The following is a 27,899-nucleotide window of genomic DNA, read 5'->3' as shown; positions in this document are numbered from 1 at the left end:
ACATGTGCTTAGTTACTTAGTCCATCACTGCTTGGCTAAAATAATCAAGGCAGCTGGAATGTCATTAACCTTATGCTTGGCTACAGTACATGGCCTAACAAAGGCCTCCTGTCACTCTGAGAGTAAGTGTTTAAATTAGTGTTTCAGTGTGGTCCTTTCTTTTAAATTAATGTTTTAGTGTTTGTTTGTTTTGTGCTTGCTTCAAATTATCACTGAGGATTCTACTGAGAGCAAGTATTATGCGTAGAAGGACTATCGTTAGCCTTCAAGAGGCTATTATTTGCATCATCCAGGCTTCATGCTTGTATCGACCTCACAGGCCTGGTTCCAGTGCAAATAGACTGTAGCATGTCTGACATCAGTACAAGCTCACAACATGTCTCTTCGTGACAATGTAAGATATTATGAGCTTGTTGATCACATTTTGAAGAATCTGAGACTTTTACATTGGTGCTACACGTATATTTTGATGCTACACTTTTGTTCTTTCAATCAAATACAATTTTGAATGCAGGCCTTTCACTTATAACTGTATACACTTATAATTGTGATAGGGCTACTTTTTTATCAAGCCATCCAGACCTAATCTACAGATCGCTCTGACCCAAGGTTGACACCAGTGTTACCAGATAGGAAATGTTGAATTATCGTACCGGAGGCTCAGAATTATCGTATTTGACATGAAACTATCGTACACGGCCAAAAAAGAGAAATCACTCGCGTAAAAACGTAATTTCACCAAAAAATGCGTCTTTAGTGTAAGAAACGACCTCGTTTTAGACTCCTGCGTGACAAAAACGCATCAGATATGCTGTGTGGAGGCAGGCAACTTCTTGGAGCTTACACAAATAAAAGCCTGAAACTGGTCTGGAAAGATGCAACCAGTGTTTTTAATGCCTCCAAGTACAGATCTAGGGTCAGATTGACTGATTTCCTGGCTTATTTTGAGAAGCCAAACCAGATCCTAGATCAGCAGCCAGGGAAAATAGTGAATTCACGCTCTTTTTGATGATATGCCGAAATTATCGTACATTTGGGCATTTTTGGAATTATTGATCGTACATCGTACAGAGGGTCAAATTATCGTACAAATACGATAATTATCGTACGTCTGGCAACACTGGTTGACACTTTCTCCCTCGTTTCCATATTTTCCGTCACTTTCTCCACATTGGCTAGCCATACTAGCCAATGAGGAGGGCTATCAATGTCCTCTCTGTTGTCACGGTTACGCTCCCCCAGGCTATGGGATCAATGCTCTGTCGATCACCTCAAGTAATCCACACGAAGCCAGGAACGTCATTCATGCAGACTGCAGAGGCAAACCGATTTTAGGCTTTAGCAGTTCATTAACGATTTACTTAGGACTTCTGTTCAATATGAGCGGAAGGTACAACTACACAACGCATTATTCTTTGTTGTGCTAGAGAAAGCGACAAGCGCGACCTGATATATAATGACAGTTGTCAGTTCTAGTTACATGAATACCTGCCACCTCCACCTGCAGCAGCATGGCACAATAAAGAGAAACAGCCTCCTTCAAGCCTGTCTCTTGCTATTTCTGTACACGTGCTGCCTCGTTATGTTGGTTTCATTTCGTGAAGGATGAAAAGTAAATCCCTAACGGTACCGCTGTACATTTTTTCAAAGAATGGCACCATATAAATGTGGGCACAAATATGAAAAACCTGTTGAAGCAACCTTCAGGGCTTGCTTCTATTTTGGAGCATCGGCGACACTGAGCATTCCACCTGGAATGAGTAGGAGCAGGGGTGTCACACCAAATTCTGGGCCCTGGGTACAAGGATTCACTGCGGGCCCCCCATGAATGTTCTTCGTAGGGGGAGGGGGTTCAACCCATTTAGACTGGGTACGCATTATTACGCATTATTTTGTGCTTTAACTATTGAAAAATAGCAGATATACAATCTCACAGCTTGTAGATCTGCTATTTTAAAAAAATAAGTGAAAATGTGTGCAAGTCTTTGACCCCCCAGAAATGTTTGCTTAAAAAATAAATATATTCACAGATTTGCACACATTTTCGCAGCGCGATATCTGCTATATTTCAATAGCTAAAGACAAGTATAAAATAATTAAGGCCCCTCCACCTTGGGCCCTAGTAACTCAGTCCCCCCCCCCCCCCCCCCCCTTGTGACACTCCTGAGTAGGAGCAACACAGAAAGGTTTTTGGTTTCTCTTGACGCACACGTCAGGGACGCTTTCAGTGAGTCACAGCCTTTATACTACTCTCTCTGTATGTATGCATATAAGTATTAGAAGTGTAGTAATAGGCTGGGTGAATAACTGTGGTCTCAGCTAGGTTTCCAGAAGGTGGCATAACTGTTTTCTGTTCCGGACTGTTCCGTTTCCCATAGCTTTGTTTGGTTCAGCAGCAGATTTGAACAGGAAACACGTTCTGTATGAACGTGTCGTACTGTATGTTGCTCCTGTTTCAAATCTGCTGAACAATCAAACGAAGCAATGGGACACTGATCCGGTAAAGGAAACGGGTATGCCATCTTCTGGAAACCTGAGACCGAGAGTAGTGCTGGGCGATATGACCTCAAATCGATATCAAGATTATTTCAAACCTTTGTCTCGTTACAGAAGTACAAGCACACGACCCGTTACACAGCAAATCTTTGCTCATTTTGCATGCCACAATTGTACAACAAAGTATAAATAATAAAGGTTTAAGTGGTTAATTAGCCTAAATGATTTAGTCGATTATTCAAATTGATTTGTTGATATGTAAAAGCCAGACTGCACCAATGCAACTAGTTGCAACTCTTTGCAACAAAAGTAAAATTTTAAGGCAAGTCCACCACACCAATGCAACTCCTTGCAACTACTGTTGGGGATAATGGTTGCAAGTAGTTGCATGTTGCTAGTAGGGATGGGACGATATGAAAACTTCATATCACGATGATTGTGACAAAAGAAATCGTGATTGACGATATTATCGCGATAATTAATCCATTATCTTGTGGCAGAACATTTGCCAAAAAAAAGCAGATCTACAAGCTCACAACGTATCGCAATGCGATGCGCTGTGAGCTTGTAGATCAGACATTTGATAGAGAGTGAAAAAGAATTATAAATACCTTTTACCAATTATAGAGGGTATAAGTGGTACCGGATATGCAGCTCGGAAAATAAAAGAGTTGCATTGGTGTGGACTGGCCTTAAGAAATTGTAAAAAATGATAATAATCGGTCGATTATTCAATTAACCTGAGCAAGATGGAGTCGGTTATTGGTTCTAAATATCGGTTTCGATATAATTGCCCAGCTCTATTTTATGGTTTGTTGTGTGACGTCAGCCGACTGGCTGACACTCATTCCTCCTCTGTGCTGCTGAATGCAGAGACGTCTGGCTGGCTGATCACAAGAGCTGCTTGGACAAAAAAGGCATCCCCCCCCAATTACCGTTCAAGTGTTTTATGAGGGGTGATGGGGAGGATAGGACTGCAGAACTTTTTTGTGGCACACAAAAGGAATCAGTGTTTTGTGCTGGGAAGTGTTACGAAGGAAAGGATCCATCAGGGTTTGCAGGGGCCGCTCACCCGTGACAAACCTGAGCACAAAAGCCATTCTGTCCGTCAACTTGAGGAATATCTCAAAGAACAATGCGCTGTAGGAATGCCCCACCCACCACTGACGTACAGAAAAGGGGCTAAACCAGAGAGTTATGGACACCTAGCATCAGTGGTGGAAGAAGCACTGCGATTTTCTAGGCTACTTAAACGTACCACAATGTAAAAATGCTCTTTTACAAATAAAAGGCCTGTATTCAAATGTTTTACTTGAGGAAAAGTACTGAAATGTTTCAAAATGTGCTAAACCTTTTCAAAAATAGCAAATTTTCAAGCTCATAATTTGACTCGCACCATGATGCGTACATCATGCGTTGAGCTTGTAAATTGGCCATTTTAGAATATCCAAAGTACGGGTTTGAATTAAAAATCTAAATCTGAAAAGTAACTAAAGCTAGTAAAAAGTGCAATATTTGCCTCTGAGATGTGAAGTCAAAGTCAAAGTACCTCAAAATTGTACTTGGTGCAGTACTTGAGTAAATGCACTTAGTCTTACTTTCCACTACTGACATCTACAATAATAACTAACCATCAGTTGATAAGGTCATGCCACCTTTTGTAATGAAAGACAGGGTTAGAGGTCAATAGGGGTGCAGATGACTTTTTTTACAACTGAGGAGGACTTACCAGTCCGTCACAGTTGTTAATGGCAACCGATGCCCCAGGGACATCTGTGATGTCACCAATGAAGGTGCAGTCGGTCTTCAGCAGCTCGCGGCGCAGTATCCGCTCTGTCCCGCCGGTGACAGCCTCCGTCTCGTTGGCCCCCGTGCCGCCGTCGGCATCGCCGCCTGTGCTGTTGTCCCCGAAACCCCGCACCTCGTCGTGCCACTCCACCATGGCGCCCGGCGCCACCAGCCTGGAGTTGGGGCGCAGGCGGAGGTGGAACTCTTGCCCGAAAGCGGTCACGTTGAAGAAGAGCCTCTGCTCAGTGTCGCCGCCGGGCGATGATGCCGCCGCGTCCCTCTTGACGCGCTGCTTGTGGTTGGCGGAGAGCAGGTGCGAGAGGAAGTGGCCCTGGGAGTCTGTGCTGATGGGCGTCACCAGGCCATATTCCTTGAGCCGGCTCTTCAGGAGGTCTGTCAAAGAGACACGTTTCATTACAGCAATGGAAACACGTGTAGGCAAGACAGCAGTCAGGGCTACTCAACTTAACATTGCTCAGAGGCCACACAACAAAATGCAGTTGTGTGTCCGAGGGCCTTAAACATTAGGGTTAGATTTAGTAACAGACTACCGTCAATGACTTAGGGCCGATGCATACTCCACTTTTAGAGCCGAGTTTAAAACAGTTCGGTTCGGGTTGTCACAAAATCTCGGCAGCACCAAACAGCTGACTTAATGGCGTCATATTGTAGTTTGGACAGAGTGAACTGGTTTTGTCTCTAAAAGTGGAGTATGCATTGTCTAAAAGTCTAAAATTAAGGAAACACATAACATAGACACATTTTCATCAATCATGGCATGAAATTATTACATTGTAAAATGAGTAGGCTTAATTCACAAAACATGATGGAGAGACTGTAGTTACAATAAATCAGAGAATGGTAAGTCTAGTCCAAAGATGGCACACTGGCTTGTTATTTACCTCCATAAAAGCCTTGATTTAATGATTTGTTCTCAATTAAATTACCATAATTATATGTTTATTGGTAGTTGCAATGACAATAACGGGCTGCATGTGGCCCAAGGGCCCAATTAACATTAAATCAATTATTTAAGCACTTATAAACTTAGTTGACTGGGGGCACTCCTTTTCCCCCTCTACATCAAATATCGTCACTGAAAATATGTAATGCTCACAGCGCATAGCGAGAATGTTGGCCCCCAGAGTAGGGATGCTAGGGTTCATGTGGTTTAGCATTTAACATGTACAGTTCATCATGCAAGACTTCACAATAAAACTTGTAATACTGGGCCTGCTTAGTTTTAATTGAGTCTAGACTACTTTGTTTATTTGTTAGGATCCCCATTAGCTTTGCCCTAAAGCAGAGCTAGTCTGGCGTCCACTATGTTACTTTTTAGGCTTAATAACTGCTCTCCTTCATTCCTTATTTTCATCCCTCCTCTCTCTGAATCTCTGAACCAACTGGCAGGGAGAAAGAGCTGCTTTGCACAGCTGTCACCAATCTGGTTATATTAAAACCAGTATTTCTCCAACAAGGGGTATCAAGGAGGCAAGAAAATGGTCTTTCTGAGTGTCCAAATGGATCCAAGGGAGGATTTATACCACAAAACCCTCATTTGAGCAGTGGCTGAATTCAAAACATAGATACTCCTGGTATTACTCAACTACAAGTGAAAGTTTCTTAGTCAAATATGTACTTGAGTTAAAGTTTAAAAAAAGTTCCTTTTTATATTATTATTTTAGAAACGAGTTAAAGTAGTGAAAATAGCTGAAAGCGCACAGATGCAAGACGTTGTGTGCTTGTAGATCTGCTATTTATCACTACTTTTGTGCAACACTCTTGTATGATGAATTAGGGCTTTCATTTACAAAAGAACATACCATTTTGAAGCTTGGAGAGGTTTCTGCCCGACAGAGACAATTTGTTGTCTCTGTGGCATGCCAATGGGATTTTCACTCAAGACGTTGGTCTAAATTCCAATTACAGTACAGTAGGAAGCTTTCCTTCAAGCAGACGAGAGGCTAAACCTACATATATATATACATAGATCGACTTAAACAGGGTTACGTATTCATTTATTCAGGGGTGGTGGTGATACACGTATTCAGAGCTACTTAACCACTTGAACCCCAGCATCCCTATTCTGGGAGGAACATTCCCCCAAAATAGCAGATCTACAAGCTCATAACATGCCACACAACGTGACACGTTGTGAGCTTGTAGATCGGCTATTTTTGGCAAAGAGATTTGGTATAGACGGAAGAACGTGGTCCATGCAACTCAGGTCAAGAAAGACTAGCGGGTGGTAGCTGACTGGAGTCCCCCTGGGCTCTACACTAGGCCCCCTACTGTTTTCTCTCTGCATTAAATAGCTTTGCAGAAAAAAGCCCAAACGACAAGCTCCACAACGCGACTCAATACCACATGTTGGAAGCGTGTAGATCTGCATATTTTCTGCTAGGGTTCAAGTGGGTAAATGTCTGTGTGATTGAGAAATGTCACCCAAAGGCGGTTGGAGTAAAGAATAAAGCGTGAATTTCAGTGCCTTGTCATTTTGTCCAAGGCTTTGACAGCAAGACGTTCTAACAGGTGTTATTGTTTAACACTAAAATGATACGTCTGAAGAAATGACATGCTTTAGAAATCACAGTGTGCACAAGTGGGCCCATGCAAGGCTTTTAGAAGCAGATGTTTAGATAGGAAGAGTTGTTTTGATTACTGATAAAATAATACTTGCATTGAATACTGGAGGCTGTAAGTAGCCTCAGTGAAAGCAACTAATTACATGTACTCTAGTACTGTACTTAAGTACAATAGTTTTTTATTTAGTCAGCCACCGTACTTTTTACTCCACAGTCCACTGCAGTTATTTGAAAGCCTTAGTTACACGTCACATTGCAGATTTAGATCATTTAGATCATTACAAAACATACATTAACCAATTAAGCCCAACAATTTATTGTTAAGCTATTCAAAAATAGCTGATCTACAAGATGTGACGTGTTGTGAGCTTGTAGATCTGCTATCTTCAGAACATTTTTGACAAATATTGAAATAAAATACTATATACTTTTACTTTTGTACTGTGTGTGTGTGTGTGTGTGTGTGTGTGTGTGTGTGTGTGTGTGTGTGTGTGTGTGTGTGTGTGTGTGTGCGTGTGCGTGCGTGGATGCGTGCGTGCGTAGATTACTGATAAAATTATACGGAATTGACCCCCCCCCCCCACACACACACACACACACACACACTTCTGTCATAATTCTTACAGACCCAAACAAACTGCATGCACACGTCTGGTTTTAAACATAAAAAAAAACACATCAAAGGCTTTGTTCCTTGGAAAGGAGCTCTTTCTTGCATAACGCCCGGTAATTATGGTGCAAGCTACAACCATTGCGAAATATTGTCATGAGTATGAAACCAAAAAGAATCAAGACACTTTTATGCCTCTTACTCTTTACTTGACTTTAGTCTTTGGGGTTTTGTTTCTGAAGGCTACTGTAGTGTAGCCTCGGAAACCCAGGCTTCTTTTGGCGATAGGAAGAAAAAGAAGCCTGGGCGATCGCGTTATGATCACTGTTGGAGGAAGTGTTTCCCTAACCAATCAGAGTGCAGAGAGCGTCGCACTGAATGTGTTGACGTCATGACGCAGCAGCGTTCTCTGCGCTGAGCAGAGGAGCAGAGGGGGGTGGGGGGAGGATAACACATGCTATTGGCCAGAGACTCGCGGAGAGATTCGCCGCGCCCGCCCATCTGCCGACACAAACTGGTCCGCGTTAGGTTAGAGTCAGTAGTGTGACCAATTTAAAGTTTAGACATTTAGCAGACACTCTTATCCTCAAGCGACTTTCAAGTGTTTATTGAACAGATAAAATACGCATAAATAGAGTGCAGAGGGAACTCTGTTGGAGGGCCTCATAGACAGTAGGTTACCACCAGGCAGTGGTGGAAAAAGTACTCAAAAGTTTTACTTGAGTAAACGTATCAAAACAGCAATATAGAAATACTCTGTCAGGGTACAGTGACACCAAAGTATGGTTGCCACTTCCCAGATGATAAGAGGATTCTTCTGCCAATCTTTCTCAAAGAATCTGCTCCATTCCCATTGAAATACATTGGCAGAATCTGCTTATCTGCTTATCAGTAATATTTTGAATGTGCACTTTCATGTCGTAGGCTAATTTCCTTCCACTTTTTTTATACTTTGGCTAATAAAAAATATCAGATATACAAGCACCGACTGCCGTGCTATGAGCTTGTAGATCTTTGTACAAATCTTTGAATATAATATATTTAAAGCGAACATTTGTAACTCAAATCTTTCATGGCGTCCCTGGAACATAATACAAATACATATAATTCTAGGGGATCCTTGACATTAAAAGGTTTGACCATATAGAACATTTTCAGAAAACCATTTAGAAAACATTTTTTAGAATCGACCATGGGTCTTAATGGGTTAAAGGAGTGCTTCACCCATCCTACGGTATATTAAAATTGGCTAATAGGACGACGGGTCGGATGGCTGGACCACGGCCACGTCACTCTGACATAAACCAACCTGATATGCCCATATATAGGCATGTCACTATGACTCAAACATAACCATATATAGACATGTCACTATGACTCAAACATGACCATATATAGGCAGGACCTCAGCCACGTCATAACCATTTAGGGATGGGACGATAATCGCTATTATCGTGAAAAAAAAAAACAGATTTACATTTATCGTGAAATTATCCTCCGTCATACACTGGGATCAATTCACCTTTTATTTACAGAGCTGCATATCCGGTACCATTTAAACCTTCAATAATTGGTCAAACGGACCTGGAAATAACATACTTGATACAGTCTTTTTTTCACTCTCTACCAAATCTCTTTGCCAAAAAATAGCCCATCTACAAGCTCACATCGCAATGCGACGCGTTGTGAGCAATCTTTTTGGCAAATGTTCTGCTCCGCGGGATAATGGATGTTGGGGATATTTTGATTATCGCGATAATATTTCTATTTCTTTCGTCAGAATAAACGTGATTTGTGACATAAAATGTTCATATCGTCCCCTCCCTATAACCTTCTTTTTTTTTAAACAATATATAGGCATACGGAGATCCGGATGTTCAGAGCACAGATCCGACTGCCATGCCCATATATGGTCATGAGCATATGGGGCCAAGCGACTTGAGGGAGGGCAGTGCCTGCCACCGAGTTGTTCGGATTGTGCGTTTGTCCAAAACCGACGATCTGACCAATATGCCCATAGATGGGCATGCCAATATACAAGCAGGGTATGGGCTAGGGATGCGGTATCGGTACTCGCGGTATCGGTACTCGCCCCGATACAACACTATTTTGCTGTACTCGTACTCGCCAGATACTTCTCACGGCAGCGGCCGATACTGAGCAGGGGCGTCACAAGGGGGAGAAAAGTTGGACTGAGTTACTAGGGCTCAAGGTGAAAGCCAGGGCCTTAATTATTTTATACTTTTGCTATTGAAAAATAGCAGATATGCAAGCTCACAGTACTATTCATGCGTCATTGCCTTCATCGCGAGGAGACGGTGGGCGGCGCACAACATAAACAGCAGCACATGCATGTCCTCCTCCAGCCAGTCGTCTGCCCGTGCAAACCCACCTCCTAAAATAATTCGATTGACTACTAAAACGTTTGCAGACATAATTAAGGAGGTGAAACAGTGCCGATGTCAGTTTTCATCTGCAGCCCAACGTAACGATTGGAAGTTATTGCTCTACTTAGCTTGGGTATCCGCTATAGATGCGGTGGACGGGCCGCTTTTGGGCGTTTCGGCCGGGATTTTTCGGGCACGGAAGGGGGTCCGCGGGGGTCCCCGAGCGTGGGGGACCCTCCGGGGACCCCCTGGAAGCCGGCCCCGTCCCTCGCGGACCCCCTGGGGCCGAGCTGTGGCCTTTTACTAACATGCGGCTACATGCGAGCATCTCTGCTGTCTGCTGCTGCGAGACGGCACTCTCGCCTATCCAGGGGAGTGCACAGAATTTTGGAGAGGCATGGGCTGACATTTCTAAAAGGGCCTTTTCAGCCGGATAAAAATTAAGGGCTCAAGCCCCTTTTGCTGTATGTGCGCACGTGCCTGGCGACTGCGCATCTCATTACAGACTGATCATTTCAATCCCACCGTTTCTTTGCAAAAACACATTTCTTTTAGAAAACATTTGTATTCTTGTTTCTCCCAGTTTTATTGTTTTTAATGTGTAAATATGAACCATTTAAGGATTTAGAAATTGGTAACTCAGGAAAACAGAATATATTAAAAAAAGAAGCATATCGATCATTGCCATAGGGGAAAAAAAAAAATTAAATACATTTTGTATTATTAATTGTACTCGTATCGGTACTCGGTATCGGGGAGTACTCAACATGAAGTACTTGTACTTGTACTCGGTCAGCAAAAAAGTGGTATCGGGACATCCCTAGTATGGGCATATACTAATGACATCAGGGTGCTCCATATATGGGCATAAAAGGGACAAGGACTGACAGATAAAGAGATCTCCATATATGAGCTCAAAAGGGACACAGACAGAAAGGTACAGCGGGTACTCTGACAAAGATCTTCTAGTTGTAATAATAGGTGATCAACATTTATTTGTGCTGTTTGCACTGTTGTGCGATGAAGTAGCCTAAATTAGGCTTAAGTGGTTAACTATTTCGTTGATGTATGCATTCTTTTAAAGATAATATAAAAAAAATATCATTTGATTATTTAAAAAAAGTAATCTATAGCATAATCGCTAAGAAAATAAGCGATAGCAGCCCTAATTATGATGAACGATAATGCTGATGAGAGAAATGGATGTTTGTGACGTGTTCAGGAGATAATGTGTGGTGTTAAGGGATCCTGCATGGACATGGTTGCAGCTCACTTGTTTCCTAACCTCAGAATGAAGAACAGATGTGCAGGATTTACAAATGGAGTTTTCTTCCCTGTATGACAAAGCCCTTGAAGCGGTTCACTCAAGTAATGTGTGTGTGTGTGTGTGTGTGTGTGTGTGTGTGTGTGTGTGTGTGTGTGTGTGTGTGTCTGTGTGCACGCGCATGTGTGCGCGCGTGTGTGTGTGTGTGCGTGTGTGTTGTTTATGTGTGAATGCATCTCTCTTCGTGTGTGTTTTCTTTAGTGCGTCTGTGTGTTGGGAGTAGGAGGGATGGGAGCTATACTGTAGCTCCCACACACACACACACACACACACACACACACACACACACACACACACACACACACACACACACACACACACAAACATGTTTGTGTTACCATACTTGTGAGTAAAACTAAATTCTAGGACGCAATTTACACAGATGTCATTTTTACCTTTTTTTATTTTTTGCTATTTTTAACCCCAACCCTAAAGCTTGAGTTATACTTGGTTGCACCGAAAACATCCGATGTGCAAGCTCACCCGATGCGTTGTGACTTTGTACTGTAGATATGCCAGCACACAACTATGTATACATTAGAGATGGGCAATATAATCGATAACGCAAAACACAATATGTCAAATTTTACTACTGTACTGTATACTGTATCGATATTAAAGGCTGTAGTATCAATACTTTTGGAGAAAAATAACTCTGTTCCCATGCAAAGTCCTGACACTCCACTCTTCTAGATGTCGCTGTACTATTTCGCCGTCCAGAGATTTATCTCGATATACTGTATATTGCAATATATCGCAATTTATATCACAATTTATCGCAATACTGTATCGCATGGCAATATATTGTGATATAATCGCATTGTGACCCAAGTATCGTGATATGTATCGTATCGTGGGGTTCTTGTATACCCATCACTAGTAGGCTATAGGATAGGTCTACATTATTCTACTACCGGTATGTATACTTGTGGGGACATCATAACTCAAAAGAACAGTACACACGTACAGTACACACGCACGCCACACGCACGCACGCACGCGCGCACACACACACACACACACACACACACACACACACACACACACACGCGCACACACGCGCACACACACACACACACACACACACACACACACACACATACACACACACACACACACACACACACACCCCTCCCACTTTCATCTCAGTGCCACCAAGTTATCTTATCCTGTTACTTCAGTAAGAGCTATAACTCCTTGCACCCTTTTCGACTTGAAATGATTTGATCACATGTCAAATTAATAACACTTACCCTCCTTGTCTACTTCGCCAGCCTGTAAAACAAATGCAAAAAAAAAAGCTCATTAGGCAAGACTTTATGGAAACAATATTGTGAAGCAGACCTTATTATAGGTCCATGTGGTTCTATCTATTTGAACACTGTCAGAGTTACAGAGTACTTTTGGAAGCCCTCAAGGAACCCTGCAAGTCCTGGACTACTACACAGTGTGTTTAAAAAGAAAGAAAAGTAAAAAACTTTTTTTCCACATTTATTTTACAGCTGTTATATAACTACCACTATAGTATAGACGCTTCATAGGCTACATTTCAAATGACAACCTGTAACAACAGACTGATCCAATATACAGTTAAAAATGCCATAACAACTGTCCGTACCATACGTGTGCCATATAATACCACACTGTTGAATGTTAGCTTTTCTTGATAACTGACAATTACACTTCTATTAATAGACACATAAGTGGAGTTCGCGGCGACTTTTAACAGGGTCAATTCATTCGCAAATGTCCACGCAGTGACAGTACAGTCCAACAGTAACAGCGAGACGGCCACTTACCTTGTCAGCTGAAGTCAGACTCACTACAAATCCTACAAGTAACGCTGCTAGTGATAGGACAACCATCACGAGTCAATAGCTTTGGAGAGCAGATGAAAAAAAGCAGGAAAAACTAATCCCAAAAGTTTGAAAATGTTAAATAAAATTGTTAAAGAACGCAAAAATAAGCCCCTCGTCTCACATACACACACACAGCAGCAGCAGCAGCGAAAAGGACACCACGAAAAGTTAGGGTCCCGCTCATTCAAAAAGTGAATCAACTTCAGTGGATGGTGCAACTGGCGTTTAAAAAAAAAGTTGTTAAAAAGTTACATTAAAATAGGAAACGTACGTTATTGCGACACTTGGGTCTCTGTTTCTAAGTTTCTATAAAGTTTTGTTAGTTAAAACATCCCCCTCGTAGAAGTTTCAGAGCCCTCGCTGGCTGCTGCTGGCCGGGACAGAGCCTGTGTGTGTGTGTACTGTGTATGGGTATGTGTTCTGTATGTGTGTATGCATGTGTGTGTGTGTGTGTGTGTGTGTGTGTGTGTGTGTGTGTGTGTGTGTGTGTGCGCGCGCGCGTGCGTGTGCGTGCGTGTGCGTGTGCGTGTGTGTGTGTGTGTGTGTGTATGTACTGTGTATGTGTGTGTGAGCTCTCAACCTGGCACGTCGCTCTCTGGCTAATAAACGGCAGACCAGCCCCGGTCTGACGTCACTCCCTTCCCTTTCCCATCGGAACACATGGTGGGCAGGAAAGAAGAGCAAAGCTTATAGGGAAGCACTGCATGGAAGTAGAGTTAATTTAACTCTGAACAGCGGTGGAGGGACTTGTCCAGATTCTTTACTTAGCCTAGTAAGTTAGTCCTAACAATAAAAATACGTAGGCCTGCTGTTAAAGTGAAAAAGGCAATTAATTGGCATAAAAATATAGTAGCATACCTAAAAGTATAGGGCCTCTCACTCAGTTTTAAAAATACCAAAACTTTAATAACTGATCTACAAGCTCTGCTATTTTTGCTGCTTTTGACCATTTCTTTATTCTATTTTTCCTTTAAAATTCCACCTGCTGTTTTCATCAAGATGCGGCTAATTATTTTTGAAAAGAAAACAGCTGGCACTCACTGGAGGGTATATGCTAGCTACTGTAGGTGCAGGAGACAATCACAGCAGGCAAATAACAAGTCCACACACTGTGGCTTACAGGGATCCCAGTCAGTCAAAAGCTTCATTGAATCGTTAGGCCTAATATTTCAACTAAATCGTTTTCTTCTTCAGAATGAAGCACAGGAGAACACAACGCTCTTCAAGTAGGCCTAGTATCATCACCTCAAGGTCAAAACACCAATCAGCAGGGGTCATTACCATGCTGGCATGTGGTGGACATTTTTGCCACAGACATACAAGACAATAATGAATAATATTACCAGAAACACAAAGAGATCCTGAATTACCATAACAGGTATGTATCACTGAGAGTGTAGGCTACAAATGGAACCAAATAGACCTTTATGAGTCAATTTGGTTCCATTGTACACAGTGTCAGTGGACCTTGCAAATAAAATAATAATTGAGAACCACTAGTACTAGTTGGGACTATGCCAAACATATTGTCATAGTAAATAAGTGTCATACATATTCTGAAGAAAACCTGGAGACTGACATTCAGAATATTTACTTTCTTGAAATATAAGAAAATAAGGAAACTATGGTGTGTTAAAAAGAAAATCTAAAAATGTGCCACATACAAAACCAAGTCTACTTATAGTCTACTTATATATATTATGTTTTTCAGAGTGCCTAGTCTTGCTCAAGTTCAAATATGGGCTTTTATTCATACTTAGCACACATGGTGATTACACCGTTCAACAGAACAGATTAGGATAAACAAAAATGTAAGCATGTTGGAAACCAGGAAGTTTGTTTAGATATATTTTTCAGGACTTGGGACTCCCAGCTTAAAAACAGGAACAATCCTTACCAACCCGGTACGTCTGGTAACCGTACAACAGCTGCTTCTTTTCACCGAACAACCCTCCCCTGCCGGCTTTCCACACTCAAACACGGCCAATTGTGTTGGTTGGAGCACCCAGCAAGCCAACTTTATGGAGGCAAAATTATGGAGGCTATATTAACTCATATTGGGGTCCACTTTGAGAACCACTGGTATGGACTGAGAGTCAGTTATGAACCAAAGTGTCCCAAGTAGAGACACCTGCTCCTGCCAAACTAAGTTTATAGGGTAAGGAGACATTGGGCATGATATGAAAAGGAGAAAAAGTAACACATTTGGGGACATTTTAGCTTAATTTATTGTCTTTGCCCAGAATAATTTACGGATGCTTCTTGGGTGTCTCCTAAGGGAGGTCCTCTGGGCACGTCCCACTAGGAGGAGGCTATGGGGCAGACATGGGGCCAGATAGGGGGGATTATGTCTCCACGTTGGCCTTGGAACGCCTCAGGTTCTCCCAGGATGAAGTGGCTAAAGTGGCTCGGGGAAAGGGAAGTCTGGAACTCCCTGCTGGAACCGTTGCCCCCACGGCCCAACTCTGGATAAGTGGTTGAAGATGGATGGATGGATATTTTACACATCGTCCTGCCTGGAATTTGTCCTCTCCTGACCCATAACTATTGGGAGCACCCAGGGACCATCTCCAGCTCTACAGTGCAGGATTAGGCAATATATCCCAAACATGCATGCTCTGGTGTGGGATGAAACACACGTGAACATAGGGAGAACATCAACTCCACACGCAGAGGCCCCAGCAGAGCCTTCTTGCCGCGAGGCAGCAGTGCTAACCATTACTTTTTAAGCAGAAAGTAAAGTATATTTACTTGCATATAATTTTGAGGTGAACATCTGCTGTATTTGAAGTATAAAATACTGTTTAATTGGTATTTTTGTAATAATCAAAATCTACGAAGTAACTTGTAACAAAAAGTTTCAAATAGTTATAGTGGAGTATAAAGTACAATATTTGCCTCAGGGATGTAGTGGAGTAGAACTATTGAAAAGTGGACATGCTCAGGTAAGTCCTTGTACTTAGTTACTCTCCATCACTGGACATCATACAAAATATACATGGAAAACATAAAATGCAATTATTATGAACACCAGCCAAGAGGTCACTTGTTAAGTCTGAGGGCAAAGGGCAACCCCCCCTCCCCTCCCAATGTTGTTGTGCTTGGGAAAACGTAGGCATTCTTCAAGAGCACCTAATTGCTTTGTAACACTTTGGAGGACATGCTGTATTCGTCTCTGTCCTGTTCTACACAACTGTTTATATTTTGTCAGGGCCTTTGGCTCTTTTTGTCAAATGAAGCACCGGTGGTGTAAAAAGTGCTCAAATGTTTTACTCAAGTAAAAGTATCAATACTGCAATGTAGGAATACTAACTCTGTTACAAGTAAACGTCTGGAATTCAAAATGTACTTGAGTAAAGGTACATAAATATTAGCATCAAAATGTAGGGGAGAGCCTGCACAATAGTAAAGTTTTTTCAAATTTCACTATTTTACTCAGAGATTCCTTTACCTACAGTACATATGTAATATTTTCAGGCAAAGGACCTACACATGTCTGCTATCATAAACCACTTAAGGTTTCTCAATTGATAAAACTGGTCATGAGTTATTAAACCCAAAGTGGACGCTGTTTCAATGTTACATTTGAAGCCCACATGGGATTAATGGTAACAGCATGATTTACAAATGTAACACAGCTAAAAAACAGCATTATAAACAAATCGTTTTTAGTTTAAATCAATGATGTTTCATTCAAGCAACTCTTTTACATTGTTTTCATACTAAGGATGTGATAAGATACTATATCATATGCAAGGAAAATATTAAATATTACCAGATGTACCAGTTTGAGCGTTTGAGTGAATTCCATTGGAAAATACATTGATTACCTAAATAAATAGAAAGTTTGATTAATGCAACTGCACGTTATACATCCCTAATCTGACTTAAAATACACTGTAATTGAATGACAGCTGACTGAACACAATATAGGCTAATATGTCAATATGACATTATCATGTTAAATTGTGTTACAATTGAACCGTTTTGGCACCACTGCTTTGTGCAACATTTGGATCCGAGATGTAGTGGAGTAGAAGTAAAAGTATTGGAAATTAGTCCACACGCAAATTAGTAAATCCTGTATGAGTTCTCTCTCTTGATTCAATAAAATTGGTATACCAATGTTAAAATGTATTTTCTCTTTACTAAGAAGCTGGACAGTTATTCAAAAATATACAGCACCTAAGTTAAGTTAAAAACCTATAATACACAAATGACACGTGTGCTCAAAAGCATAAAGGAATATTAAAGGTATTAAATAATTACAAGTAGGCCTATTTTCTTGTTTATTTGATTAATGAAAAAAGTAATCGATAGAATAATCGCTAAGATATAGTCAACAGTTGCAGCCCTACCACCAAGACAGCCTAATGTTACAGCTCGTCCTTACAGACAACCTATCCATTTTGCTAGCTCCAAGCTTTATGTGGAGTAGAAATCAAAGAAGCGTTTGCTCCCTGACTCAAGGGTGAGGCTCAATGAGTTGCACAGAGGCCCTCCAGTGTCTGTGTGGAAGCCATTGAATCAGCATTCCATCAGCATCTCAAAAGACTTAGCTTCTGTGCCACGTCTGGTATAATGGAATAAAGAAGATTTAATGGCAAAACATACAAAGTGCACGAACAACATTCATTCCTCCAGAACAAAAGTGACAGGTGTGCACAGTGCTTTCCTGCTCAGCACACATAAATAGGCCTACAGAATATATACTGTTAAAACAGACAATTTTAATATCAGTGTAAAATATGTAAATATAGATTAAAAGCACTATTATATATAAAGCTGTTACTTGTGTAATGGTGCATGATACAAAGTTATTGCAAGACATTCAAGCCTAGACTGATGAATTAAAGCCCCATATGGCGTGATGCGTGACAGCTATAAACAAGGGGAATTACGCTGTTGTTTGTCAAAACAAGCCAGCTCTCTCCCTCGCATGCGACCAGCAGACTACAGCAGCCAGAGATGGACAAACCGAGCCGCGAGGGAGAGGTGCCAAGGTGTCAGAACTTGGAGAGGGGAGCCCCAAATTAAGTCTTAGAGTCACATGGAGCCCAGACAAAAACTTAGCTATGATGACTAAAACTAAGATTAAATATATTTATTTATCTATCAAGTTCTCCTCAACACTTTGGCACCTACAGTATCTACTCCTAGTACATACTTACACCGAAAAACACCATTCAAACTGATGTGTTCAGCTTACTGTGGAGACGGGTGCTATTACTTTTTACAACAAAACTCTGTTTGACATACAGCCATGAAACCTGGACACACATATGCATCTCCTCATGCCGAACAACTTTGCCACTCTGACTTTTGACCTCTGACCTTTAGATCTACAGTACCACCATTTTGAATTATATGAAAAACAGTAAAAATCTATCTCCTCCTGGTCACGCGCACAGAACATTTTTCACACTTTGGACCAATATCTATTCAGACTATGGGGTGAGAAGTTTGTATGTGAAATAATTATTTTTAATAATTCTAGACTGATATATTGCAGTTTTATGCAAATTATTCTTCTGATAAATCATACATGCAAAGTCACATGTTCATGACATTTGGCAAAGATGTAGAGAGTTAGTCCAAATATCACTGAAACCAATCTTATTCCAATTGGCCAAAGGGGGGGCGCTATACGAAGCGTTTGAAAATTCAAACTTTAAATGGGCTTAAGTCATGCCTTGTTTGGTTTGAAGAAATGCAACTTGCTTACATGCGTGCCTTGACTCAAGAGGAACACATCTGTGTCTTTGTCAAGTAAGCTTCGCCCTTAGATTTTCCACCATTTTGAGCAGTTTGTAAAACGCGAAAAAACCCGTTTCTATCCTGGGATTTTCGCGTCACGTGCACAGAACTTTAAATTTAAACATTCTTTTTGAGCGGTGGCAAACCGCTCCTAAGAGTGGCTGTGTGTGTGTCTGTAGCCACTTTTCCTCAGCGTTTTGCCATAGCAATGTGTGTGTGTGTAGCCATATTACATCATATTACATCACCAATTATCTGTAGCCACTATCTGTAGCCACTTTTCCTCAGCGTTTTGCCATAGCAAAGTGTTTTCCTCAGCGTTTTGCCATAGCAATATGTGTGTGTGTGTGTGTGTGTGTGTGTGTGTGTGTGTGTGTGTGTGTAGCCATATTATATCATATTACATCACCAATTATCTGTAGCCACTTTTCCTCAGCGTTTTGCCATAGCAATGTGTTTTCCTCAGCGTTTTGCCATAGCAATATGTGTGTCTGTGTGTAGCGATATTACATCACCAATTACATCCTAGACCTATCTGTAGCCACTTTTCCTTAGTGCTTTGCAATAGCAATGTGTTTTCTTCAGCGTTTTGCCATAGCAATGTGCGTGTGTGTAGCCATTACATCACCAATTACCAATTGAAGACGTTATGCAAGCACAACCACCGCTCACTTCACATTGGGTGTGATTTTTCAATAATTCAATGAATATTGCAGTTTTATGCAAATTATTCTTCTGCCTCTAAAACATACATGCAAAGTCACATTTTCATGATGAAATACTGTAGAGGGTTAGTCCCACTGGGAGGAGACCCAGTGGCAGACCAAAGACCAGATGGAAGGATTATATCTCCAAACTGGCTTGGGAACGCCTCGGTATACTCCCTGAGGGAGTGGAGGAAGTTGCTCGGGGTAAGGAAATCTGGAAGTCTCAGTTGGAACTGTTACAAATTTTGCATAACAAATTCTTGGAACAAAATGCCTCAAATCACGCATGCAGCGTCCGATTGCTGTGAAAGGCCTAAGAACACGTGGCAGGTGGCACCCTTTTCACATTGGCCTATTATAGCACCACCAGGAGGCCAAAAAACCTACATGACCTGCCGAAGAAAATCCCTGCCCGGCCAATCATTTCAAAGAAACCTTTCTCGCCCCCAAACAGGCGATCCTTCCGGTTTCACAGAACGCGGGTCTCTCAACGTCACCACAATCACACAAGTTTCTTCCTTCCGTTGTGAGGCAGCAGCTGCGTCCTGACGAAGTGGATGAGCTTGTGCTCGGTGAAGAGCACTGTGAGCAGAACCATCAGAAGACAGGCGGCGCCCACGCCCAGGTGCGCCGCCCTCCGCAGCCAGCCGGCGCCGCAGCATAAGCTGCCCTCAGACGCCGCCGTGAGCGCCACGCTGAACGCCAGCACGATGAGCAGCGCTGGTGAGGGCCGGAGGCCACGCAGCGGCCGCCACTGGCTCTGCTGGAAGTAGCGGCGGATGTAGGCCAGGCCATAGAGCACCCGCAGGCCCATGTTGAGGCAGTTGGCCAAGACGAAGCCCAGACTGCCCGCGCACCACACCAGCACCGAGGAGAGCACCAGGAAGCTGCACGACAGCGCCAGCATCACAGGGTTGTAGCGGTCCACCTCGCCGTGGCTCATGGCGGCGAACACAAAGCACTCGGTCACGCCGTTGACGGCGATCAGCAGCACGTAGAAGCTGTAGCAGCGCAGCAGCACGTGGCTCTCGCCACCGCTCAGCTCGCCGCCGGTGTACATGTCCAGCGCCAGCCGCGAGTAGGACCAGCCAAACACGGTGACGGTCAGGCCGATCACCAGCATCAGCTTCAGCAGGCACTCCAGGGCCTCGGCCGCCGCGGCCACCTCCTCGCGCTTCTGGCTGCGGGCGTCGCGGCCCCTCTCCAGCGCCTTGGCAAAGAACGCGTAGAAGATCTCGCCAACAGGCTGGAAGACGATGCGCGCCAGCATGGAGCCCAGGTTGGTGATGGTGTGGTAGACGCCCTGGTCGTCCAGGCTCAGCACCTTGGTCAGCGTCAGGTAGCGCTCACCCTCGGTCAGGATCTGCTTGAGGAAGGACTGACAGAAGAAGCTGAAGGTCAGCCGTGCCATGGTGCGGTCGATCAGCGGCTCCCGATCGTTGCTCCAGGGCAGCAGGTCTTTGGCGCCGCGCAAGGGGAAGTAGCGCCGGTCGGCCTCGTCGGAGCCCAGGAAGAGCCGGAAGTAGGCGCCGTAGCACATCACCAGGAAGCACGAGTATACGAACTGGGCGGCGGCGAAGATCAGGAGGCCCCAGTTGGGGGCGGACAGCACCAGTAGGATGGTCAGGAGGCACTTGGCAATCATGGCCAGGCTCTCGGCGATCACCTTGAGCCTGACGAACATGTGCGCCTGGGCCAGGAGCCAGAAGGGCTCGGCCAGCAGCTCCAGCACGGCGGCCAAGGCGAAGAGCACCACGGCCAGGCCGTAGTGCGGGACGGGCTCCTGGGACAGCGCCTCCACGGGCGCCTCCAGGAGGTACAGCCACGCCATTCCCAGCAGGACGGCCCAGCCGATGCCCAGGGGCAGCAGGACACACCACAGTAGGTTGATCACCTGCCGCCAGTTGTGGCCCGAGCCCGAGGCCCGGCTCAGGCAGGCGCGGCGGAAGGCCTCGCGGGACAGGAAGACCAGCGTGGAGTAGAGAAGCGTCAGCGAGCTGTAGCAGGCCTTCATCTCGCTGGACACCAGCCACAGCGTGAAAGCCGACACCAGGAAGGTGAGCACGCGGAACAGCACCTGCAGCGAGATGTTGTAGGACGCCAGCTTGGACGCATTCCTCAGAATGTTCCGGGAGCTCATTGTGAAGGCGTGACCTGCGCGGGTTTCCCACTTTCTTCCTTGCTTCCGCGGGATAGGGGAGAAACACGATGTTGACGCAACGGGCGTTAAAAATAGAACCGCCACGTCGTAAGCCGCGTTGGCAACTAATTAAAAGAGTGGGTCGATACCTATAAGTTGATAAATGACGTGATGGCATTACCTTCTGGCCACGTCATCATGCTTCTGTCGCCATGACCATAGAAGGAAATATGAAGTGCGTTGTCTTATAACCTCAATGTGTCATCATGACATCAGGCGCCAACAAATCAGTCAGCTCCATATATGGGGCTCTAGAACTATCACTAACATATGCATATATGGAGTTTTGGTTGATATGCCCAAACAAATATGGCACCAGCCGGCTGGCGGGACCACGACAACAGTAGGGCGACATAGGTGTTAGGCCGGCTAAGCTGTTATTAAGAGTTAATTGTGGGCTGAATGCTAAGGGGAGAACCACCCATTTTCAACATTGAACTATATCATTAATATACCTTTGAGTTGTTATTTGGTGTGAGTTGTACGCCGTGATGCTACGGTGTACTTTGCAAGCCAAACCCCAAAATCAATCATCCAGTTCTAGGCAACAGAAGGTATATTAACACATTGACCGCCATTTTAACATACCTCCGTACTCCCACCTGCCATTCGTCTCCATAGACTTCCATGTAATTGGGTGTGCACGGATCATGCACACCCATGCCTAGATAATGCACCACGTGTGTCCACATTGCTCACAGCTTTCAAACAAAAAAATCCGAATGGAAATCCGTTCAGGCATTCATGAGATAACAGCCACTATGTTTAACAAAGATGGCTGCCAAAATGGCTGCCATGCTTGAAAGATGGGGTTGCTATGGGGGTTAAACATGCAATTTCGCGATTGCTATCATGCCTACTCCATTTTTGGGGGTCAAAAAAAATTTTTGAATTTTTTTTTTTTTTTTTAATTCTCGGGACTATCGGGCCTGGCGGGGAAAGACATTGGAATAATCTCGGGACTATCGGGCCTGGCAGGGAATGAGTTAAAGACATATTCAACGTTTAAAATGGGTGGTTCTCCCCTTAAACATTACCATGGTGTGTCTACAGTAGATTGGGTTGGACCATAGTCAGAATGTCAGAGGGGGATTGTGATGTGCTTTTGCTATTGCTAATATTTATGGTGTATTATAGTGTGAAGAAGGATACCGCTAAATTAGTTCTGTAATAATTTTGTAGTTGACTACCCCCTTTGGAATGGAGCTGTCCAGGCTCATTAGCTCACCTGTTGCCTGGCGTTGCCAGCCTCTATCACACACTTCAGGGGGTGTTGTTGTGTTCGGTCTGGTTTACAAACCAGGCAAGTTCACCTGGGTATAAGAGGCTGCTGCCAGTAAACGAGGAAGAACTGAAGGGTGGAAAGCTGGACAGCACCATTCCAATGTTCTGACAATGATTGAACGTTATATTTGTTGATTTGTGAATAAATACACCTTCGGGTAGAACCCTGCTCAAGGCCTCTGTACTGCTTCCAGCCCGCTATAAGACGGCCCTTCTCACAAGGGCTTACAGTAATTGGTTAAGTCCCGTGTCCTAACATCCTGACTTTCACATCAGTGACAGCAGCGGTACGGAAGTGCCTCAAGCACCGCGGAACCACAGTTCACACCACATCACACACATGGGAGTCACGTGATCATATATCACTGCTTTTATTGGGCACAACTGAAGGTCAGTGTTGAGACAGTGTTCACTTTCCCTCTTTAGCAGGGACGTGCAGAGAATGTTAGAGAGGCAGGGGCTGAAATTTCTAAAAGGGCCTTTTGTTGAAGCTATTGAAAATAGCAGACCTCCAAGCTCACAACGCGTCGCATTGTGAGCTTGGAGGTCGGCTATTTTCGGTACTTGATACCACTCTAAACTAAGCATAATCAAGTGAATATTGGCCCATACAAGGAGATATGCACGTGTGTCGTGTGTGTGATACCATGCGAATAATTCAATTAATATTGCTATTGGAAAATCAATACATTTGGGTCAGAGTACTGAACTGTAGGTGTGCTCAGCCTGCAGATAAAGGAGAGCTGATCTCATTAGCTGACACATCTGCACACCTTATGGTGAGGAGAGAGTAAAGAGAGAGAGAACATGATGATGCAGGCCAAATGTTGTGGAACCCTATAGAGCAGGGGTCTTCAACGTTTTCAGGCGAAGGACCCCTTAGTTGAGAGAGAGAGATGAAGCAGGGACCCCCACAACCTTTTTATAGATTCCATATAGTTTCATTGTTTGACAGCACGATCATCAGTGTATTTTGTATTCATGACAATTCGTGTTTTCAGATATTTAAACACTTGAGCCGTTAATACTTAAAGGAGCTATAGTCAACTTTTTCTTGAAAAACGGATGCTAAATTACATCCTTTCAATCCATATAAAAGAATAGACTAGGATGTAAACAAAGTGACAGCCTGACAATTGCCAAAATGATTATTTCATCATTATTTTACGCTTTTTGTGGATATTTTTGAACAGAAACACGTATGAAGCATATTTTTTTATAAAATATTTTCAAAACATTATTTTTATTTTAGCATCCGTTGACTAAAGTTGACTATAGCTCCTTTAATAAAGTTGACCTTTCACTCTGTACTTGGTCTGCTCTTTTTCCCCTCTACAAAACCTCTTTGCCGAAAATAGCTGATCTACAAGCTCATGAGCTATTTTTAGCTAAAGTTCTCAGAATATGGACGCTAGGGTTCAAGTTGTTAATATAAAAAGGATTGGAAGATTTGGAGGACCCCCTGAAGTAACTCTGAGGACCTAACTCCTGGACCCCCTGTTGAAGACCCCTGCTATAGAGCTGTATACTTGGTCCGCTCTTTTTTGAGCGGTGCAAACCACTCCCACATTTCACTTTGTGTGTAATTAGTACAGATCTCCATGTATGGATAGCCAAAATGTATTTGACAAAATATATTAGTACAGAACTCCATGTATGGAGATCTGTGCTAATACACACATAAAGTAACTGACGTCATGCCCCATCAAGGAGATAATATGCACGCGTGTCATGTTTGCAACGTTCACTTCGCACTGGTGCGATTTTTTTCCTCTACACCAATTCTCTGCAGAAAATAACCGATCTAAGGAGGCACCTTATAGGCACCAATAGGTCACAAAAGACCTATTGTAGACCTATTTTCACCGAATGTTGGCTCCCCCAGAACAGGGACACTAGGGTTCATGTGGGTTAAGTAGGACACAGCGATAAAGACGCAGGCATGACAAGACATAAAGTCCACATGTTGGTGAGCCAAACTGCACTCATCTCAATGCAGCGTTCAGTGGCGAAGCTGCTACACTATAGCACTCAGATTACTTAAGTAAAAGTAACAGTAACTCAATGTTACAAGTACAAGTCCTGTATTTAAAATACTAGAAGCTGGGCCGCCCTTCGGGCGGCCCAGCGTCTAGTCGGCGACCTGGCCAACTCGAGAACGATGTAAATAGGGAATGAATCCCCCGCCCTTTAATGCAAACCCCATTATACCTGTTGTCATAGAACCCGTTTTGACCATTTGTTTGCCTTGTCTCCATTTATGCCCATATATGGAGATATCTGTATCTGTCTGTCTGTCGGCGTCCATTTTATGTCCATATGGAGATCACTGCAGATATAGTTCTGGGTCCATTTTATGCCCATATGCCCATATATGGAGATATCTGTCTATTTGTGTCCATTTTATGCCCATATATGGAGATCTCTGTATCTGTCCGTCTGTGTCCCTTTATGCCCGTATATGGAGATATCTGTTATAGGGAATGAATCCCCCGCCCTTTAATGCAAACCCCATTATACCTGTTGTCATAGAACCCGTTTTGACCATCTGTTTGCCTGTGTCCATTTATGCCCATATATGGAGATATCTGTATCTGTCTGTCTGTCGGCGTCCATTTTATGTCCATATATGGAGATCACTGCAGATATAGTTCTGGGTCCATTTTATGCCCATATGCCCATATATGGAGATATCTGTCTATTTGTGTCCATTTTATGCCCATATATGGAGATCTCTGTATCTGTCCGTCTGTGTCCCTTTATGCCCGTATATGGAGATATCTGTTTATCTGCGTCCATTTTATGCCCATATATGAGATCTCTGTCGCTTTTTGTTTGTTTCTTCTTTAAGCAGAATACACAGCCTGCTTAAATCTGCATCATTCAAGTCATCCTCCCAGTCCCACGCTTTGTCGCTTGTCTTATGTTTGTTTTTGTCTCTTTTATTTTCTTTTTTGGAGCGGACCCCATGAATGCCCCATCCTTTAATGCAAACCCCAATATACCTGTTGTCATAGGACCCGTTTTGACCATCTGTTAGCCTTTGTCCCCACCCTTTAATGCAAACCCCAATATACCTGTTGTCATAGGACCCGTTTTGACCATCTGTTTGCCTTTGTCCCCTTATGCCCATATATGGAGATCTCTGTGTCCCTTTATGCCCGTATATGGAGATATCTGTTTATCTGCGTCCATTTTATGCCCATATATGAGATCTCTGTCGCTTTTTGTTTGTTTCTTCTTTAAGCAGAATACACAGCCTGCTTAAATCTGCATCATTCAAGTCATCCTCCCAGTCCCACGCTTTGTCGCTTGTCTTATGTTTGTTTTTGTCTCTTTTATTTTCTTTTTTGGAGCGGACCCCATGAATGCCCCATCCTTTAATGCAAACCCCAATATACCTGTTGTCATAGGACCCGTTTTGACCATCTGTTAGCCTTTGTCCCCACCCTTTAATGCAAACCCCAATATACCTGTTGTCATAGGACCCGTTTTGACCATCTGTTTGCCTTTGTCCCCTTATGCCCATATATGGAGATCTCTGCACACACAGTACCGGTTGCGGAAAACTCTGATGTCAGACATTTTATGCCTATATCTGGAGAAAGCGTGTGCCGGTGGGAAGAACGGTTCTCAAGATTCACATACATACATACACATTCACAGAGATTTTTTGTTGACTCATGTGGCGTACGTGATGTCACAGCCTTTTCAGACATCAGCTCCGCATTCGGGGATTCATTTTATGCCTATATCTGGAGAAAGCGTGTGCCGGTGGGAAGAACGGTTCTCAAGATTCACATACATACATACACATTCACAGAGATTTTTTGTTGACTCATGTGGCGTACGTGATGTCACAGCCTTTTATGAAGTGATGTCACAATGAGTCAGCGCTTGCGCCGATTTCCTCCGGAACAGCCTGATGTCAACAATCAGCTCCGCATAAGGAGATTCCGAACGTTTTGCGCCGGTTTCGGAAAACCGCGAGTCGGGTCGGGTCGAGGCCCTGCACTGCACTCCGCGCGGCGGCGGGGAACGCGCGTGCCGAATCTGAAGCCGGTGGGATGAACGGTTCTCGAGATACGTGGATTACAAACAAACAAACAGACAGACAGACAGAGATTTGTCGCATTTATAGATAGATTACAAAAGTATTATCAAAATTCAATTAAAGTATATTTTTAAAATGTGTGAAAATCTTTTGCCATTTTTGAATAGTTGAAGTATAAAATAGGGCTAAATTGGTCAATGTATATTTTGCAATAATTGCGACCGTATGTCACAGTTTACTATCAGAACCTTCCGTCACATCTTGTCCGTAGACAGGGTCTAGTGGACAGTGTCAGGTGTTTAGGGTATCCGTAGACAGTGTCAGGTGTTTAGGGTAACACCTGACACTGTGGTTCCCCTGACACATCACTGTGACATCACAGGTGACATCACAGTGATGTCAGATACTCAGAGCAGGGATCTTCATATATGGGCATAAAAGGGATTCTGTTAGGGATCTCCATATATGGACATAAAAGGGATTGGGTATCCCAGATGATGCCCTGTTACATGGAGTTCCGTGTTCATACGGACACTCATACATACACAGTACACACACAAAGCCAGACATATAGGAGCGGTTAGCGCCGCTCAAAAATAATTTCACCCACTTCTTTACACCGATAAACCTGTGACGTGACAATAAAGTGTGATTGTGATTCTCTGGCCCGTCACACAGAAATGCCCCTCAGACTTCGCTCATCTGCCACTAAGTGCAACATCTGCTGTTTCTCATGATGGGTCCAGACAAATCAGTTGCTGTTATAATTGCCAGTGAATTACTTGATGCAAATTGAATGCAGGCCTGACAGAGTACAGTTGGATTTAGGGCAATATTGTGCAGAGGAA

At 43.4% G+C, this 27,899-nt stretch overlaps 2 protein-coding genes across 2 annotated transcripts in view; both read right to left on the bottom strand.

Annotated features, from left to right (window-relative positions):
• The window catches only part of adamts3 (ADAM metallopeptidase with thrombospondin type 1 motif, 3), a gene marked incomplete at its 5' end in the record, with an annotated part of 177,804 nt that extends 164,749 nt beyond the window's left edge, over positions 1-13,055 (bottom strand). Inside the window, 3 exons of the mRNA XM_080739631.1 lie at positions 4,226-4,677; positions 12,444-12,465; positions 12,990-13,055. Of these exons, the coding sequence (XP_080595757.1) occupies positions 4,226-4,677; positions 12,444-12,465; positions 12,990-13,055 (540 nt within the window). The remainder of the gene's footprint in view (positions 1-4,225; positions 4,678-12,443; positions 12,466-12,989) is intronic.
• Positions 13,056-20,015: 6,960 nt separating this feature from the next.
• On the bottom strand, positions 20,016-21,653 carry LOC308295623 (man(5)GlcNAc(2)-PP-dolichol translocation protein RFT1-like; the record flags this gene model as incomplete). Its single annotated transcript, XM_080738673.1, has 1 exon — positions 20,016-21,653. One exon carries the CDS (start codon positions 21,651-21,653, stop codon positions 20,016-20,018), a length of 1,638 nt encoding a protein of 545 aa, XP_080594799.1.
• Positions 21,654-27,899: the final 6,246 nt, after the last annotated feature.

The sequence above is a fragment of the Nannobrachium achirus genome, assembly GCF_963921795.1.
Source record: "Nannobrachium achirus genome assembly, chromosome: 12".
Lineage (NCBI taxonomy): Eukaryota > Metazoa > Chordata > Actinopteri > Myctophiformes > Myctophidae > Nannobrachium > Nannobrachium achirus.
Note: the sequence above shows the minus strand (reverse complement) of the source record. Positions and strands in the feature narration are given on the sequence as shown.